The 16,186-nt window shown below is 31.5% G+C and overlaps 1 protein-coding gene and 1 long non-coding RNA gene across 5 annotated transcripts; one reads left to right on the forward strand and one right to left on the reverse strand.

Moving 5' to 3' along the window:
- The first annotated feature begins 526 nt into the window (after positions 1-526).
- On the forward strand, positions 527-6,983 carry LOC114261831 (protein argonaute 1-like). 4 transcript variants are annotated; one of them, XM_082906370.1, is made up of 8 exons: positions 527-635; positions 703-798; positions 2,513-2,607; positions 3,835-3,914; positions 5,266-5,493; positions 5,603-5,764; positions 5,949-6,148; positions 6,420-6,983. In XM_082906370.1, the coding sequence occupies exons 5-8, from the start codon at positions 5,455-5,457 to the stop codon at positions 6,571-6,573; spliced, it is 555 nt and encodes a 184-aa protein (XP_082762496.1). In that variant the 5' UTR covers positions 527-635; positions 703-798; positions 2,513-2,607; positions 3,835-3,914; positions 5,266-5,454; the 3' UTR covers positions 6,574-6,983. The 4 variants fall into 4 exon arrangements, with proteins under 4 accessions (XP_082762496.1, XP_082762499.1, XP_082762497.1 ...); XM_082906371.1 differs by having other exon boundaries at positions 532-631; XM_082906373.1 differs by lacking the exon at positions 3,835-3,914.
- A 7,749-nt stretch (positions 6,984-14,732) lies between these two features.
- Positions 14,733-15,715, reverse strand: LOC145807490 (uncharacterized). Its single transcript, XR_014350627.1, has 2 exons — positions 15,205-15,715; positions 14,733-15,112 (listed from the first exon to the last, which is right to left on the reverse strand). It is a non-coding gene; the product is annotated as an uncharacterized LOC145807490 (long non-coding RNA).
- Positions 15,716-16,186: the final 471 nt, after the last annotated feature.

Consider the following 16,186-nt stretch of genomic DNA (forward strand, 5'->3'; position numbering starts at 1 on the left):
TTATGAATTTGTTTTAAAAAAAAAATCACTAAACATCAAAAATATAAAAAAAATACAAAAAATTAATACATTTTTCGTAATCTTGTGTATTTATTAATTTTATTTAAAAAACTTTAATTTTTAGATATATCTAAGTAAGATGCATCTACGAAAGTAAAAAATATTTCTTAAAATTTTAAAAATATTCACTAAAAATAAAAAAATCAATTTTCAAAAAATTGAATTGAGAAAATTGAAACCACACGCAATGAATAAGATATTAATGATATCTTTAAAATGACGCTCATATTAACACTACAGGAAAAAGAGGTTTAGGTGGCGTTTTTTTAACGACGCTTTTTAAAACGTCACTTTTATTAGTATTTAATGACGTTTTATAAAACGTCGCATAATTCTTTATTTAAAACGACACCGTTTTATAATTGGAGGCGTTTAAAAACGCCTCCAAATGTGGTGTGCTTCACGCGTTTCCTCTCTCACTCTTTTCAAATTCTAATTTTGAATCTGAGAAATATTATGCCCAAATCTCCAGCGCGCGCTCTCTCTCTCTCTCTCTCTCTAAGCCTTTATCATTCTCAGAGCGATTTCGAGATTCAGAGGCTCCACCGACATCAAAATCTGCACCGGCGAGGTAGGTGAGCTCTTTTTCTCTCTCTAAATCTCTCTCTCTCTCAACCCTCTCTAAACTCTTATCATTCGCAGAGATTCAGATCGGTCTCAGTGATTTCATCTCAGAGCGATTTCGATTTCGATTTCGAAGCTCCACCTCCACCACCATCTGCACCATCGTCTACTAAGGTGAGCTCCGTTGTCTCTCTCTCTCTCTGAAACTCTTCCTCTCTGTCTCTCTCTCTCTCTCTCTCTCTCTCTCGCTCTCTCTCTCTGTGTTTCAGTGATTGATGAGTTGTATGTGCTCTGTTTCAGTAATTGTTTTTCATTGATGAGTTGGATGTGCTGTAATGTCAGTTCTAGCATTCACTTGATTCATTTGAGATTCATTTGATTTTGCTGTGATATCACTCCATTTCATTTGATTTTGCTTTGATTTTCCTGTGATTTTGCTGTGGTGGTAGAAAATACAGGCATTCACCCCATTTGTAATCTCTATTTCTTGTTTTTTGTTAAACTTGTGGATCTATTTGGTTTCTGTTTCTATACTGGTTTCTAGGGTTATGTTTTGTGTTTTCAATAACAAAGGAAGAAAAAAAAATGAAATCTTTCAAATATAGAGTTTCAGAAAATCTTTCAAAAAAAATGAAAGCTGGTGTTTCTGCTCTAGCTCATTTGGATTATTGATGGTTTGGGATATTTCTAAACTCTAGCATAGCACTGAATATTTTATTAATTTATTTTTGGAGTATTGAAATTTGGTTGGTGCACTCTGTTGAAGCTTTATTGTTACACAATTAGCTTTATTTGCATTTGAAATTGCATGATGTCTTGTTCAATTAGCATTGTTCAGATTAGATAGCTTCCAAGCAATTTTCCCTCTGTAATTCATATCATATACTTTCGAGGAGGTAGCTAAACAATCAAAGCATTATGTAATACTCAATCTTGATGGCTTATATAAAATTGGTTCATCTGGTATGGTCGTTAGGTCTGGAAGTTTAAAGATGAAGCTTCAACAAAGAGCTTAGAATGTAGAATTTGCTAAAAGTCTCACCCTTTTTAACCTCTAGAGGAAAAAAAATCTATTGCCTCTCTTTCTTTTGACTTTTTAATCTATTTCCCCTTTTCATTGCATATGTGCATAAAAATTAAAAAATAAATAAATTCCATTGCTAGGTTCATGCATTTGAAATTTTAGGGTTTCCTGTCTCTGAGATGAATGAAAACAACACAATGTTTCTCTCATTCATGAATTCTGTGGATGTCTTACAAGTTTTTTGGGGAAAAATCTCATGTACACAAAGTTTTAAGGATTTGTATACCCTGAAAGCTTTTAAATTATGATTAATTTTTTTAATTATAACTAATGAAATCTTTAATTATATCCCATATCATTTTCAATTATGATAATTTTTTTTTTAATTATGACTTATTCTTTTTGAACATTACTCGGGTTAACCCGACCCAAAATGCACCCTTAAAAACGAAAGCAATTGATTAGGGTACCAAACAATGTAGAATCAGAGCCAGAGGCTGAAGTCGAGTTCCCTAAAGAAAAGAAGACAAAACCCAAAAACATCCAATCCCATGAGAATTCAGCATCAAGGGCTGAAAATGTATATGTCCAAAGTACCGACTTAAGTGCTGAAATGCTTTGCTTGGATACACAGCCAAATAAAGGGGAGCCCATGTGTTCCATTGGATCGTGATTTAATATCATCTGACAGTTTGGGTCATTTAGCTATGTATGAGAGTGTTCCAAGTATGTATCCACTTGCTTTGGTTCTCTATTTATCCTAAATCCTAATGTATAGCTAACAAACATATGATCATGTTCATGTTGTATGTTTGAGATCTCTAAACAATGCAATGTTCTTGAAACTACTTGTTTTGTGTGCAGGAATGGACCAGTTTATTGGTAAAATGGAAGTTCCAGGGAGCTTTAGTCCTTATCAGCACGGGGAAGGACATGACAGCATCGGGTGATGCACACAGGTGCTATTTTGTTGCTTTGGATTGATCAGAAGCTTATTGAACTTGAGGATAATGGACTATATATCTCTACATTAAGAAGTCGGTTAACTAGGGAACATACGAACCATAGATAGCACAATTAATATCTACATACTCTGAAGTTTATGATTTGTCAAGACTTGTTAGGGCTGAGAATCTGTGAATTTCTATGAAAATGAATTTCACAGTTTAATGAAATATACTAGTAGTTAGTAACTGTGACACTTCATAGTGCTTGTTGAATTTTCCATCCCGATTGTATAAGCGTGTTGCTAATATGCTATGGTTGGCATGGTTGAATCTATGTTTGTATGTATTGAATTGAAGTAACTTAATGTGAACACCAAAGTATTTGTGTTTCTCATTACTTGTTTTTTTGGTCTAGTTTTAGATCTTATTGAGGATGTTCTCAATTATTCTCATATGACAGACTGAGAATGGGTTTTGTTTTCTCCACGCCTCCCATGTCCATGACCATAGGTGCCACTACTAATCTCCACCAGAACCATTCTCGTTCTTGCTCTGTCATCAAACTAGCAGTCTAGCTTGTTTGATTCTAGTACCAATTTTAGTGAATCAATCTTTCAAAGGAACATTTTGCTTTCAGCCTTGGTTTAGTTTTTGTCAACCGATGTTTTGCTTTCACAAAAAACATTTTGAATCTATGTTTTAAGGATTTGTATACCCTCATTCATTGATGACACTGAATTTTAACACTCTTAGATGTTAATAAAATCTCAAAAATTAATTGCTACAATTATTATTTTGGTTCTTGAAATCTTGATTTTTACTTCTACAATGTTAGATGACTTGATTGTTGAACTATTCTATGTTTATATTCATTACTGTTTCATTTCAAAATTTGATGGTTTTAAAATTTGATGCCCTTGTTTATATTCTATGTTTATATTCATTACTGTTAAACCATCAAATTTTGAATGTTGAAATCTTGATTTTTACTTCAAAATTTGATGCCTTTGAGTAATGGAACAACTTGCACAAGCCAATCTTCAAACACACACTTCAAAATAACAAACCTAACCTAGTTACTCTTACAACCAAGCCCAAAACTCTACACATTGAGTCAACTCCGGTGAGTGTCCTTTGTTCGATTCTTCGTCGTCTTCTTCTTCATCGTTTTTCTTCTTTGTTTATTCTTTGATTCTTCTTCTTGGTTTTTTACATTTTTTTGTCTTTTCTTTTCTGCAGTGCAGCAACAAGAGCCACTCGAAGTCGATTTCCTCCCTTTTTTGAAGTTGATTTCATCTGTTTTTCGCAGCAACAAGAAGGTAAGTTCAGCCCAGCCCTTGTTTTTTTTTTTGCCCTTGTTTTCTTGCTCTTGTTTTTGCTACTGTTCTGCCGTTTTCCAGAGAATTTTTCCAACTTTTTATTTATTTATTTATTTTCATTTTTCCCAATATTTAAAAAATGAAAAGATTTTTTTTTCTTTTGGGTAGTGACTTGTACTTGGTAACCCAGCATTGTTTGAGGCCTCTTTAATTCATTCAATAGTAAACAATAGCAAAGAGAGTCCTAGAATCCTAGGTCCCTATCATGCATTGATCCACCTAGTCATAGTCTAATAGAGAGCTTTCATTTGAATATATCTTACTTAGTAGTTAGTTGTTGTCCCATTCCGAATCATAGAATAGCTAGGATAGCATAATGTAGCATTGGCTTATCTTAGAAAATAGATCTCTCAACATTTTCTAATTAGTAATATAATAACTTTGGTTCGTTGGTTTTTTTCTCTCTCTCTCTCTCTTTGTAGTTTTCTTCTTCATAACAAAAACAAAAAGAAAAAAGTCTTCAAAAGCTTACAACCAAAGTTTTAAATATCAGTCAATATATACTAAACTAAATCAAGACTTAAATTTTTTAATATTTATTAATATATTGGTCGATATTATTTGATATTAGCTCATATAACGGTATTGTTGATACTAGTACATATTCTGAAATTACCTTACAACCAGAGTTTTAAATATCGCCAGATTGATAGTTTTAAGGCTGGAATCAACACACTTATTAGCCACTAACTCAACAAGAATCACTCTTCCTCGCATGAAAGCACTATGGGATTCTGAGATGAGCTGTGCAATTGCCTTCCTCAATCTCAATGCTAACACTGGCAATTATTTTATAGACACCGTCAATCAATTTAATAGGTCTCAATCTTGAATGTCCACTACACCCCTTTATTTGACATGGGGTAATAGAGGAGGCATTTGTACTCATCTCAAACTCTTGTCCCAAAAAAGGATGCAAAACTGCTTGGCCGTGGAGCTTAGTCATCATTGAGGAGCCTCAATTACTTCTTCCTCTGAAAATGGTATTTTTAACTAGTTCCTATCCTTCTCATATAGCATACTAACCCCCAATTTTCCAATTAGGGTCCCAACATTTGGCTCAGAATCAAGCCTGCTATAGAACTCCACAATAGTTTTAGAGATATCCTCCTCCCTAGTCAAAACTTTCCCATCAACACTCAACCTGCTGATGTGATTATCTTTTCTTTGTGCATTAGCCATTCTGTTAAAGAAACTGGTGTTTGGCACTTTGTGTTGCAAAAAAATGCTTCAGAGGGAAGTGTTTATGTTGATTTCTTTTCAGCATTGTCTGATCTTGACATTTTGGCAGGTTGCAAAAGGTGTAATGACCTGTGTGACTCAAGAAGTAAAAGATCTTTACCATCTTTTGGACCATGAGTTTCTCCCTCTAGATCTTGCAACAAAAGTGCAGCCTTTGTTAACCAAAATTTCCAAACTTGTGGGTAAGCTTGCTTCAGCATCTTCTGTACCAGAGGTCCATCTATCTTAATACATTCCCATGCTGGAAAAGCTTGCCACTCTAAGATTGCTTCAGCAGGTGCACGGGTGCTAGGTTTCATTTTCGGTACTTATTTTTTTTCCAATTTTATGCATTTTCTAAAAACTATTTTCATCGTGCTTGATATTTTTCATTTCTTGTTTTCCAGGTGTCTCAGGTGTATCAGTCAATGAATATAGAGAATTTATCTAAAATGATCACCTTTTTTGAATTTTCTGCTGTGGAGAAAATCTTTGTTGATGCAGTCAAACATAATTTCCTTGCAATGAAAGTTGACCACATGAAGGGTGTTGTTGCATTTGGTAACTCGGTAAGTAGTTCTCGTACCTTTATGTCTATGTTGCTGTCTACTTGCTTTGCTGAATGTAACTTTATCATTTGCTGATGCTATACACAGAATAGTAGTAGCAATGATGTTAACATTTGGTTGTTTTATTCTTATCCACATATGGATATTATGGTTAAATCACAATTTCACTTAATGACATATATAGGTAACAATCACACCTGAGGTTATTTCCAAAAAACTCCATCAGGAAATCATTAACAAGCTTGTTGAATTGTACTGTGAGTCACACTTGGGCAAGCGACAGCTAGCTTATGATGGAAGGAAGAGTGTCTACACTGCTGGGCCTTTGCCTTTTTCTTCCAAGGACTTCGTCATCAAGCTCGTCGACCTAGATAGAGGAGCAAGGTTATCTCTATTTTGTGGTTTCGTTGCAATTTGTTATAGTTGAGTTGTATATATATGTCTTTATTGAAGTGTGATTGGTGAAGAGCATTGAAAATAGTAACCTTATTATCAATTGCTTTTCAACTCAAATGGAAAACTAGCTTTAATCTTTTTCTTATTGATTTTGAGTAAGATGGTGGCTCTTATGTCATTATCTGGATGCAAATTTGTGCCAACAAGAAAATATAGTATGCTTTAGTTGAAGTTAATGCTATGCTTGCTTTAATTGCAGGAAGGATCGTGAATTTAAGGTCTCATTCAAATTTGCTGCTAAACCTGACATACATCATCTTCAAGAATTCATGCGTGGTAGACAACTTGATACCTCACAAGAAACTATACAAGTTCTTGATGTGGTTTTTAGGGCAACACTGTCGATGAAGTGATTTATCTCACTGACCAATAACTATTATTAAGTTTTTTTTTTTTGGCTTGAACTCTTGCATTCTTATTCCTGATTGAAGGCAGTGCGACATGGTAGAGCTCTTGTGCGAGTATCATTCAACAGTAATCTGCCGAAGTCGGACTACATTATGGTAACGGCTGATACTCTTCAAATTATATGAAGAAGTTGGAGAAGGTGTCAGCGCCACTGTTCACCGGGCTCTCTGCATTCCTTTGTGTTGACTGGGATTTGGGAATGTATCCTGCTCAAAATTGTCTTTGTTGTACATGAACCTATTATGATTAATTGAATACGAATCCCTATTCTGCAGTGTAATGATGTGTAATATGCTTGACTATTCCATTGCATCTGCATGTGCAAGCAAATGACTTAACCTATTTTTTCTTTTTATTTTTTGATTGTGTTTGTTGTTTGATTTTGATTCAGACACAATCATGTAATGTTTATTTAGTCAATATATTGAAGTAGCTGTAAATTTTTTTCATATTATTGTTATTTTTCAGCTTTATTAAAGGTATGTTTTTTAGTTAAATATAACAGATTCAGAACAATTTTTTTTAAAAAAAAAAGAGCTATAACGGCGTTTTTTCAAAACGCCACTACAGTGCCAACGGACATTTTTTTAAAATAAAAAAATCTATCACGGCGTATTAAAAACGTCGCTAAATATTGGATGACGTCATTTTATCATTATTTATCGCATTTAAAAACGCCGCCTATACTAATTTTACGACGTTTTTAAAGCGTCATAAACTTATAGCGACGGCCGCGTCCTCGACGTTTGGTGATAAGCGTCACTAAAGGAATTAGCGGCGTTTTTCATACATATAGCGGCGTTTTTAAAACGCCGCTAAAAGCCATTTTTCCAGCAGTGTAAATATATAATTTTAAAATTTAAAATAAAAATATATATTATTTTTAAAAATTACATAATTAAAATATAATTAAAGTTGGTATGAATAATAAGACTATCTAAATTTATTTAAATAACAAATATTATTTAAGTCTCTAAGTAAAAATGTACAACTTAAAACAACACATGCTGAGTATTAATGATTAAAAAAATTAAAAATAACTCACTCTTTTGTTTTATGTAATCTAGGTTGACGAAAATAAATAAATAAATATTAACTCAATTATACAATTAAAAACATACAAATATTAAGAAAACATTATTTTTGTTTAAAAAGATAAAATCATATGAAAATGAAAATGATTTTCCTATCAAATTATTTTTTATTTTTTTTAAAAAAACTTAGAAGATAAAATTTAAAAATTCAACTAAATATTTTATATTTCAACTTTAAAAATAGTTTTAAAAAATTAATTGCACAATATATTTTAACTTTATAAATAGTTATAAAAATAGTAAAAGTTAGTCACGAAAAGAAGAATTCACATTTGAGGGTACAATGCAAGTTCACTGTGTTACGTGCAAGTTTATGTGTGGGGGTGCAAATTGAGTCGGTGAACAGTGCAAGTTTATCCCGTATGGGATGTAAGTTGAATTTGTGTAGGGTGCAAATGGAGTATGCGTAGGATGCAAGTCTATTATGTGTGTGGACTTGCACTCCACACAGACTCGATTTGGATCCGATTTGACTTGCCATCTAAATAGACTGGACTTACGCCTAGGGGTGAGTATGGTCCCGATTGGTTCGGATTGTGATAAAACTAGAGCTAATCCGCTATCTACGGTTCCTGAAAAATTGAAACCAATCAAATCCGTTTAAATTGTAGAACTAATTCGAACCAATCCATTTAAACACGAATTGAATTGGTTTAGGACCACGGATTTACATAATTAAAGAACCAAAAAAAAAAAATTTGAACATTTTAATTTCATAAAAAATAAACATTGCATCATATTAGTTCCATAATAGCAACATGTCTTGTTGGAACAATCTTCTGTGTAAATAAAATAAATTGAAACAAAGGCAAACAAAATAAAATAAAAATTACAGAATTTATTTTATTGAACCAAATAAAAATTAAAAGACCACGTTGAGTGTGTGACACTCTGTCTTTAAGACAGATTCGCCTCACTACGGTGCTTACAGTTGAGTGGCGTCTATCTCCCAGGATACAATGATCTTAACCAATTTGTTGTAGCACTCCAAAACAAATTGTTCGGCGAAGCAAACCTGTATTCTATATTCTCTATGATTTTTCCTAAAACTAGAATGAAGAAAAATACACTTAATAAAATTTAGACAGCAATATCAACACATGCAGACTGAATTTCGGGATACTCTAACACTGCTGGAGTGTTGGTATTTATAGGCAAAGCTGCTGTCCGAACAAGTACCACAATTTGAATGAACAGATGTTAGTTTAAACTGAACAGATACTGTTTGAAATTCAAACAAATCTGTCTGTAACTGCTGCACAAAAATGGACAGATTTGATCTTGTAACTAACAGATACAGTTACTGTATCAAACTGTAACTGTCCGGCAATTTTTGTAATGAATCTGTTTCGCAGATTTTGTATGGAATTTGAACTGTAGTAGACACAAAATTTTGGACTAAAATTTGAATTCAAATTCAAATTATAAAGATGCAAACATTAAATTAATTTTTCCCGCAAGAAATTTGGAAAAAATTTAAATAATTTTTGTCCAAAAAATTAATGTTAAAACCGACCCGACCCACAACCGCGCCCGGCATGGCTCGGCTAGACGGCCGCCGCCGTCGCCAGCGAGCGCACGTGTGGTGGTGTGGGTTAAGGTTCACGTTATCCATAACTCCTCCCTTCTACAAACTTGGGGTGCCCCTTGGGGCCCAACCCAAGTATTGTAGGCTAGAGCTTATAAACTCAACAAAACTCTCTTAAAGTTTCAATGTGAGACAAGCCTCAAAAGGAAACCCACATTAAAACTTTAAATGTTCATTCCACGAACCCGAAAACAACGTTATGTTCCCATTCACTTATAAATGGTTTTAACGAACCGTCTTCACCGTGTGACTTGCCATGCAGTAAGGAACACTTCACCTCTTCGGACCCGCCCCAAAAGACGTTCGGGGCCCACTCAATTTTTGACTCAAAGTCGGCCCAAAATATGCCTATATAAACCATTTTTCCAACATGTCTTTCCATAATAGTGACATACTGTTCTAGAATTTAAACAATCATAAAAAAACTAGTTTCACCATAAATATTTAGACCATTACAAATTAAAATTAAAAATCAAGAAAACAAAAGCAATAAAAAAAGATACTATGCGGGTTGAGATTTGGGTTTAAATTTTATATGAAATAATAGAAGATACTATGTAGGAGGGTGTATAATATAAATATAGGCTATTTGTATACGGTCCGGATCGGTTCCAATCTAGTACCGTGGGTTCAATCTAGAATCGTGGATTACGAATTTTTAATTTTTCAATCTAGAACCAAATCTCGGATTGAAGAAATCAATCCAAACCTACCGGATTAGACTAGACTGAATTAGATTACAGATTTCACGGATTCTTTACTCAACCCTACCTATACCCCCATACAAATTGAGCTTGTACCCCACAAAAATATTTTTAAAGTTGAAATATATTAACGTTTGGCAAGATGGTTTGTGGCTAAAATAGCCACAAAGGATAAAATAGACTATTTTAGCCACAACAAACAAAACATCACATTTAACCCATAATCATTACACTCTTCTCTCACAAAAAAAGTCAAAAAAGTCAAAAAGCCAAAAAGCCCTTCCCAAACCAAGATTTTTAGCCCATGCTAAAATGAATCCGGATCACCCGTCGTCCTTTCCTGTCGCCATCCCCTGTCGCCCCCAAAACGACGTCGTTTTGGGGGCAAATTTTCAAAAAAAAAACGCAGAGAAGAGGGAGGAAGGAGAGGAAGAGGGAGAGGGAGGAAGGCGAGGAAGAGGGAGAGGGAGGAAGGAGGGAGGAGGAGGATCCGGAGGCTGTGAGCTCGCCGTCCTCGTCCATCGCAGCCGTCGCAGCCGCCGTCGCAGCCACCGTCCCACCTCGTCGCAGCACCTGCGACCACCGTCGCCTCCGCCTCCGACCGTCTCCACCTCCTCCGCCTCCTCCCCTGTATGTAAGGCCCCCTCCAGTCCGGCCCCTCCTCTCCTCCTCCTCCTCCTCCCTCCTCCCTCCTCCCTCCTCCCTCTGTCTTCCTCTCCTTCCTCCCTCTTCTGCGTTTTTTTTTTTTTGAAAATTCGCCCCCAAAACGACGTCGTTTTGGGGGCGACAGGGGATGGCTACAGGGGAGGGCGACCGACGATCCGTTCCCATGCTAAAATAGCCAAAAAAGCCACAAAATCAAAAAGCCAACCCACTTCCCAAACGAACCTGTGAATTCTTCTTTTTTTTTAAACTAATTTTTTGCTATTTTTTTATAATTATTTATAAAATTAAAATATACTGTGCAATTAATTTTTTAAAACTAGTTTTTGTAACTACTTTTAAAGTTTTTTGAGGACGTAACTTTAGTTAAAGTTGAAATATTAATATTTGGTTGAATCTTTAAATTTTTTGTTATTTTTTTTAAAAAATTAAAAATAAGTTAATTATCTAAAAATCTTATTTACAAATGTTATGGTATTTTAAGTTTTATTAAAGATTTTTTTGAATCAATCGTATTTAGTAAAATTAAAAATATTATCAATTTTTTTTTCCTAATTTTTAAAATTAAGAACATTATTAATTTTGCATAGTAATATTCTAAATAACTGTTTCACTAACTGATAAAAAAACAGAGTATGAGATTAAATATTTTGGTCCTTCTACTTATTGGTTTGTTTGATAAAACTATCCAATAATATGGAAAACATTAACAGCTTTTTCTAGTTTTGAAACTGAATATATTATCAATTTTTTCATTTTAATTTTTTTTTCAATTCCTTTAAAGACATTAAATTTTCAATCTTGCAAAAGAAAAAAATAATAATAACAATAAATTTTATTTTTTTTGCACATAATTTTTAATTTTTTTTCAATTTGAAAGTTGATATTTTAAAGTTTTAAAAATCAAAATAAATAGTAAATCATCATGTTCCTTTATAAGTAATCATAAATGATGAAACATTATTGTTTGAAAGGCAACTCCAAATTCAAAATTTAATGAGGTTGGAAGGTCCAAAAAATCTTAGTTAGGACTTAATGAAATATAAACCAAACCAATCTAAGTCTTAAGTCTCATCAAATGAGACCGGCAACATGAATCTTTATTCTCTAGGTGACTCTATCAAAGACCATTTCGTCAGTTAAGTTAAGTAGATTTATATATTTACAACGCTAGCCAACGTTAATCTATGACTTAATGAAATATAAGTTCATAAATTAAGATTTGTGTATAAATGTCCCATTAAAAATAGTTTTGGTAAAAAATCATTTTCATTTCCATATGATTCTATCTTTTTTTGAACAAATTTTTTTTTTAATGTTTGGTGCTTGAATATTTTTATTTTTATTTTTATTTTTAATTGTATAATTTTAGTTAATATTTTTTCTAATTATTTTTGTTGAACTACTTCACATACAACAAAACAGAGTGTTATTTAATTTTTTTTTAATTTATTTTTTTTATCATTTGCACTCAGCATAATTGTATTATTTTAATTTTTACATTTTTACTTAGAGAGTTAAATAATATTTTTTTTATTTAAGTAAGTTCAGATATTTTTATTATTCATACCAACTTTAATTATATTTTAGTTATGTAATTTTTATTTATTTTAAATTTTAAAATTATATATTTAATGTTAGTCCGATTTAAAAAATATCATTAATATCTTTTCAATGATTTTAATTTTATAAAAATTAAATTTATATATTAAAATTTATACATATATATTTTTTAAATAACTGAAAACAAAAGAAAAAAGAAAAAAAAGAAGAAAGAAAGAGAAAAGTGAGAAAGAACGGTTATGGTTGGGAAGGAAGCAAGGGAGAGACGGAGAGGGAGAAGGAGAGAGAAGCGAAGGGGATAGACGAAGACATAAGACAGAAGAAAGAGGGTGATGAGTGATGAGTTGGCGCGTGGTACAACAATTCCCCACCTTTGTAATTAAAATTATTTTATTTATTTATTTATTTATCTTGTAATTATAAAAAAGTTCTCACTGATTTCTAGTATAATTTCCCAATCCCACTGATAAGTAAATTGTTCCATTAATATATAGTATAGATATAGACGATGGAATGACAGTTGAGGAATTTAAAATTCTGAATCTAAGAAAGGGGAGTAGATAGCGAAATGTTAGGTAATTTTAATCATTTATTTTGAAGGCCTTGTTTTATATTTTAATTGAATTTAGATTTGTTTGTGACGTATAATTGAATTAATTTTATTAGGGTCTGGTTGGTAATTATTCTATTTTCAGTTTATATTTATAAAAATTTAAAAATTTGTCATAAAAACTTATTTAATAATTTTTTTAATTTATAAATAGTTGTCTCAATTTATAAATTTGAGAAAAAAAAATAAACTCAAAAAATATATTTATGTTTTCAGTTTTTAATTTTTTTTTTCAATTAATTTTTTTTCCAAATATTTTTTTCCCAATTAAATTTTTTTTCAATTTTTTTTAAATAATTTTTTTTCTAATTAATTTTTTTTAATTATAATGTGTGATTCTATTATCATAAATAATAAAAATAAATATAAATATTTTAAACTTAAACAAACATATTTTTTTATTTATATTTTTTAATTTTTTTAAATATTTTATTTAAATCAAACGTGTTTATAATTTATATTTTTTAAAAAATAAATAAAAATTAATTTATAAAATTTTTATAAATTTAAACTAAAAATGTAAACGTGACCAAACACTACTTTAATATATTCGTGCTGAGTTCCTTTTTATATATTTAGGTAAATCAGGCCAATAACCAATTACTGCAAAGTCTAAATCTATCGAGACAGTGATAATACATCTTTATTTTCCTTGTTAAAAAATGGGAAAAAAAGAGAAAGGGCAGTAAATGGAGATTACATCAATTTTTAACTCATAAATAGGAGTGATAATGATGAGGATGGAATAATAATTAAATAGTTTCGAAGAAAGAGACGAAGACGTGACCCAAACGAAGTTGGAAAAGAGAGGGTCAACATCCACAGTTATTAATCGCAAAATAATTATTTCATATTTTTTTAATGTATTTGTGTAATAAAAATTAAATATTTTTTAATCAGAATAATAAAAATTAAATTGATTCAAGTATGAATGAATATGAGATAAACATTGATGTTTGTGAGTAAGCTTAGGTTTGACATCTCTTAAAAAAGTTAACAAGTTAAAAGTCACTATTTTATTTAAATTACATCATTTTATTTCAGTTACATATCTCTCTAACACATCATTTCAAACCTAACTCATACTTCATAAAAAGTCAAAATATATAATATCCCAAACAATTCTTAAAATTGGAAGTAAAAATTTTAAATTTCTAATATTATTAGAGTAAATTTTCCATTATTTAAAAAGCCTGCAACAATTTATTTCAACAGCATGAAAACCCTAACCTAACTCTCCTCTCTGGAGAGGACTGATTGCCATTAATATCTGTCTCCCCACACCTCCATTGGTATTTCTACGGAATGAATTACACTCAAATAAAATTTTATTTACACTTGAAATTCTGAATAATTTTATAAATATTTTTCTCAGCGCATAATTAAATTATCCCAACAACCCATCTTTCTTTCAGTGCCAAATAAAAGTTTTTTGGGGGTAAGTCTCAAGAAAAGAAATTGAATCGAGAGAGAGAAAGAGAGAGAGAGAGAGACAACAAAACCATATTATCTTGATGAGATGATGAAGAAAAATGAACATACATGAAGAAGCGAAACCGTATCCGTAAATAAAAAATAAAAAATAAATAAAAATAAATGAGATCAAAGTAAGAAAAAGAAAAGGAGATTGTACTATGAAATTATTGTATAATTTTCCTATCATGAATTAAGAACTAGATCTTGATTTTGGCTAAAAAATTTAATTCCTATTATAATATCAGCATCGGGATTATTTCTCTCTTATTTTGATGCACTCTTAGTTATTAATTTATGTAAGGAGATTCACTTATGTCTCTAAATTTTTACATAATCTAATAATTAGAAAAACAATGAACAATGAGATATAAAAAAAAAATTGAAAGATAGAAGATCCTTAATCCCATGCATTATAAATTTGTATGTCTCATTTGTGGTATAAAATTACAGTAATCCAGATCAAATACAGGACTAGAGTAATGCGAGAAGAAATATAGATGTAATATATGTGGCTTTGATTTTATCAGAGAAATCAAACCAAAAAACAAAAAGAGTACTAAAGTGAGAAGACCATACAATTTTGGTAAAAAAGGAAACTCATAAGTAGAACAAGAGTAGTAACATGAGAATTAATCATTGGTTGCGAACTTATGACTGATATGAAAGATCAAATCCCACATGGTACTTTCACAAAAAAACTAGGTTCTAGAATTTTAGTCAGAAAGTCTTTCGTTATCCAGATTTAAACTCTTGTAGAGGATGTAACCTATCAGATCATGATCTTGTCTGAAAAGTTCGATCATAAAATCATATATCATATAGTAGAGCGAAAGCAAACCAAGATTTATATCTCATAAAAAGTAGATAATAGTACATACCCAGATGATTTTAATGAGGCTGAAACTGCACCAGAGAAGAGAGATAGTAAGAAGAACCCGTGAAACTCAGGATAGATAGCGCCACTGACAGACATAAATAAAACCACAACCAAACAAAGCCTTAGCAGAACAACTACCACACACCACCACCACCACCACCACCACCATCATCATTGTCTATGGCGCTATCCCTCCTGAGCTTTACAGATTCTCCTATACTGTATATAGTTGAAGATCATGGAGGACTTATTTTGAACTCTGCTAAGGAAAGCAAAGCCAAGCCAAGCCAAGCAAAGCAAAGCAAAGCAAAGCAAAGCAAAACAAAACTATTTTAATATTTTCAGAGCTCTCACCACATGGTGGGGAAGGGAAGGGAAATGGTACAAGCCTATTTATAAAGAGTTGGGGGTACGTGTGGAAGACCACACATGAGTCACTTCTTTCTATTGGCTAATGGATGTGCCAAAGACTAGGTGAAATTGGCTTTGTTTTGTGGAGGAGCGGATTTCTTTTTTTATATATATTAATTGTTTGAGAAAAAACTGTTCCACATAATCTGAAAGGAAAATTCTATTACCACAAATTTGAATAGAAAAATAATTGGAAATTTTAATAAAGGAGTTCTAATGAGTTTGTGGATCTCGTTATGGTGTGATGTTTTGATTTTTGTTTTATTTTTTTTATTCTCTATTACATTATTAGAGCTCAAAAATTATAGAGATATATTATTGTTCATTTGAATGTATATATATACGAAGTGAGTTTTATTTTATTTTATTTTTTATGTGTTTTACATTCATGCCAAAAGTTGTGTCTAATTATATGAGTTTTTCTCTAAATAAAATACTTGTTTCTTAATAAGATATAAATTATCCAAATAATCCTTATTTTACAATAATCGCATTCCTACATTTCATATATTAATCCAATTTAGTCAACGACTATAAATTATATTTTAAAAATATATGGAAAATATTTACGT

Source organism: Camellia sinensis, chromosome 14 (assembly GCF_055761805.1).
Source record: "Camellia sinensis isolate YWXY chromosome 14, ASM5576180v1, whole genome shotgun sequence".
NCBI lineage: Eukaryota > Viridiplantae > Streptophyta > Magnoliopsida > Ericales > Theaceae > Camellia > Camellia sinensis.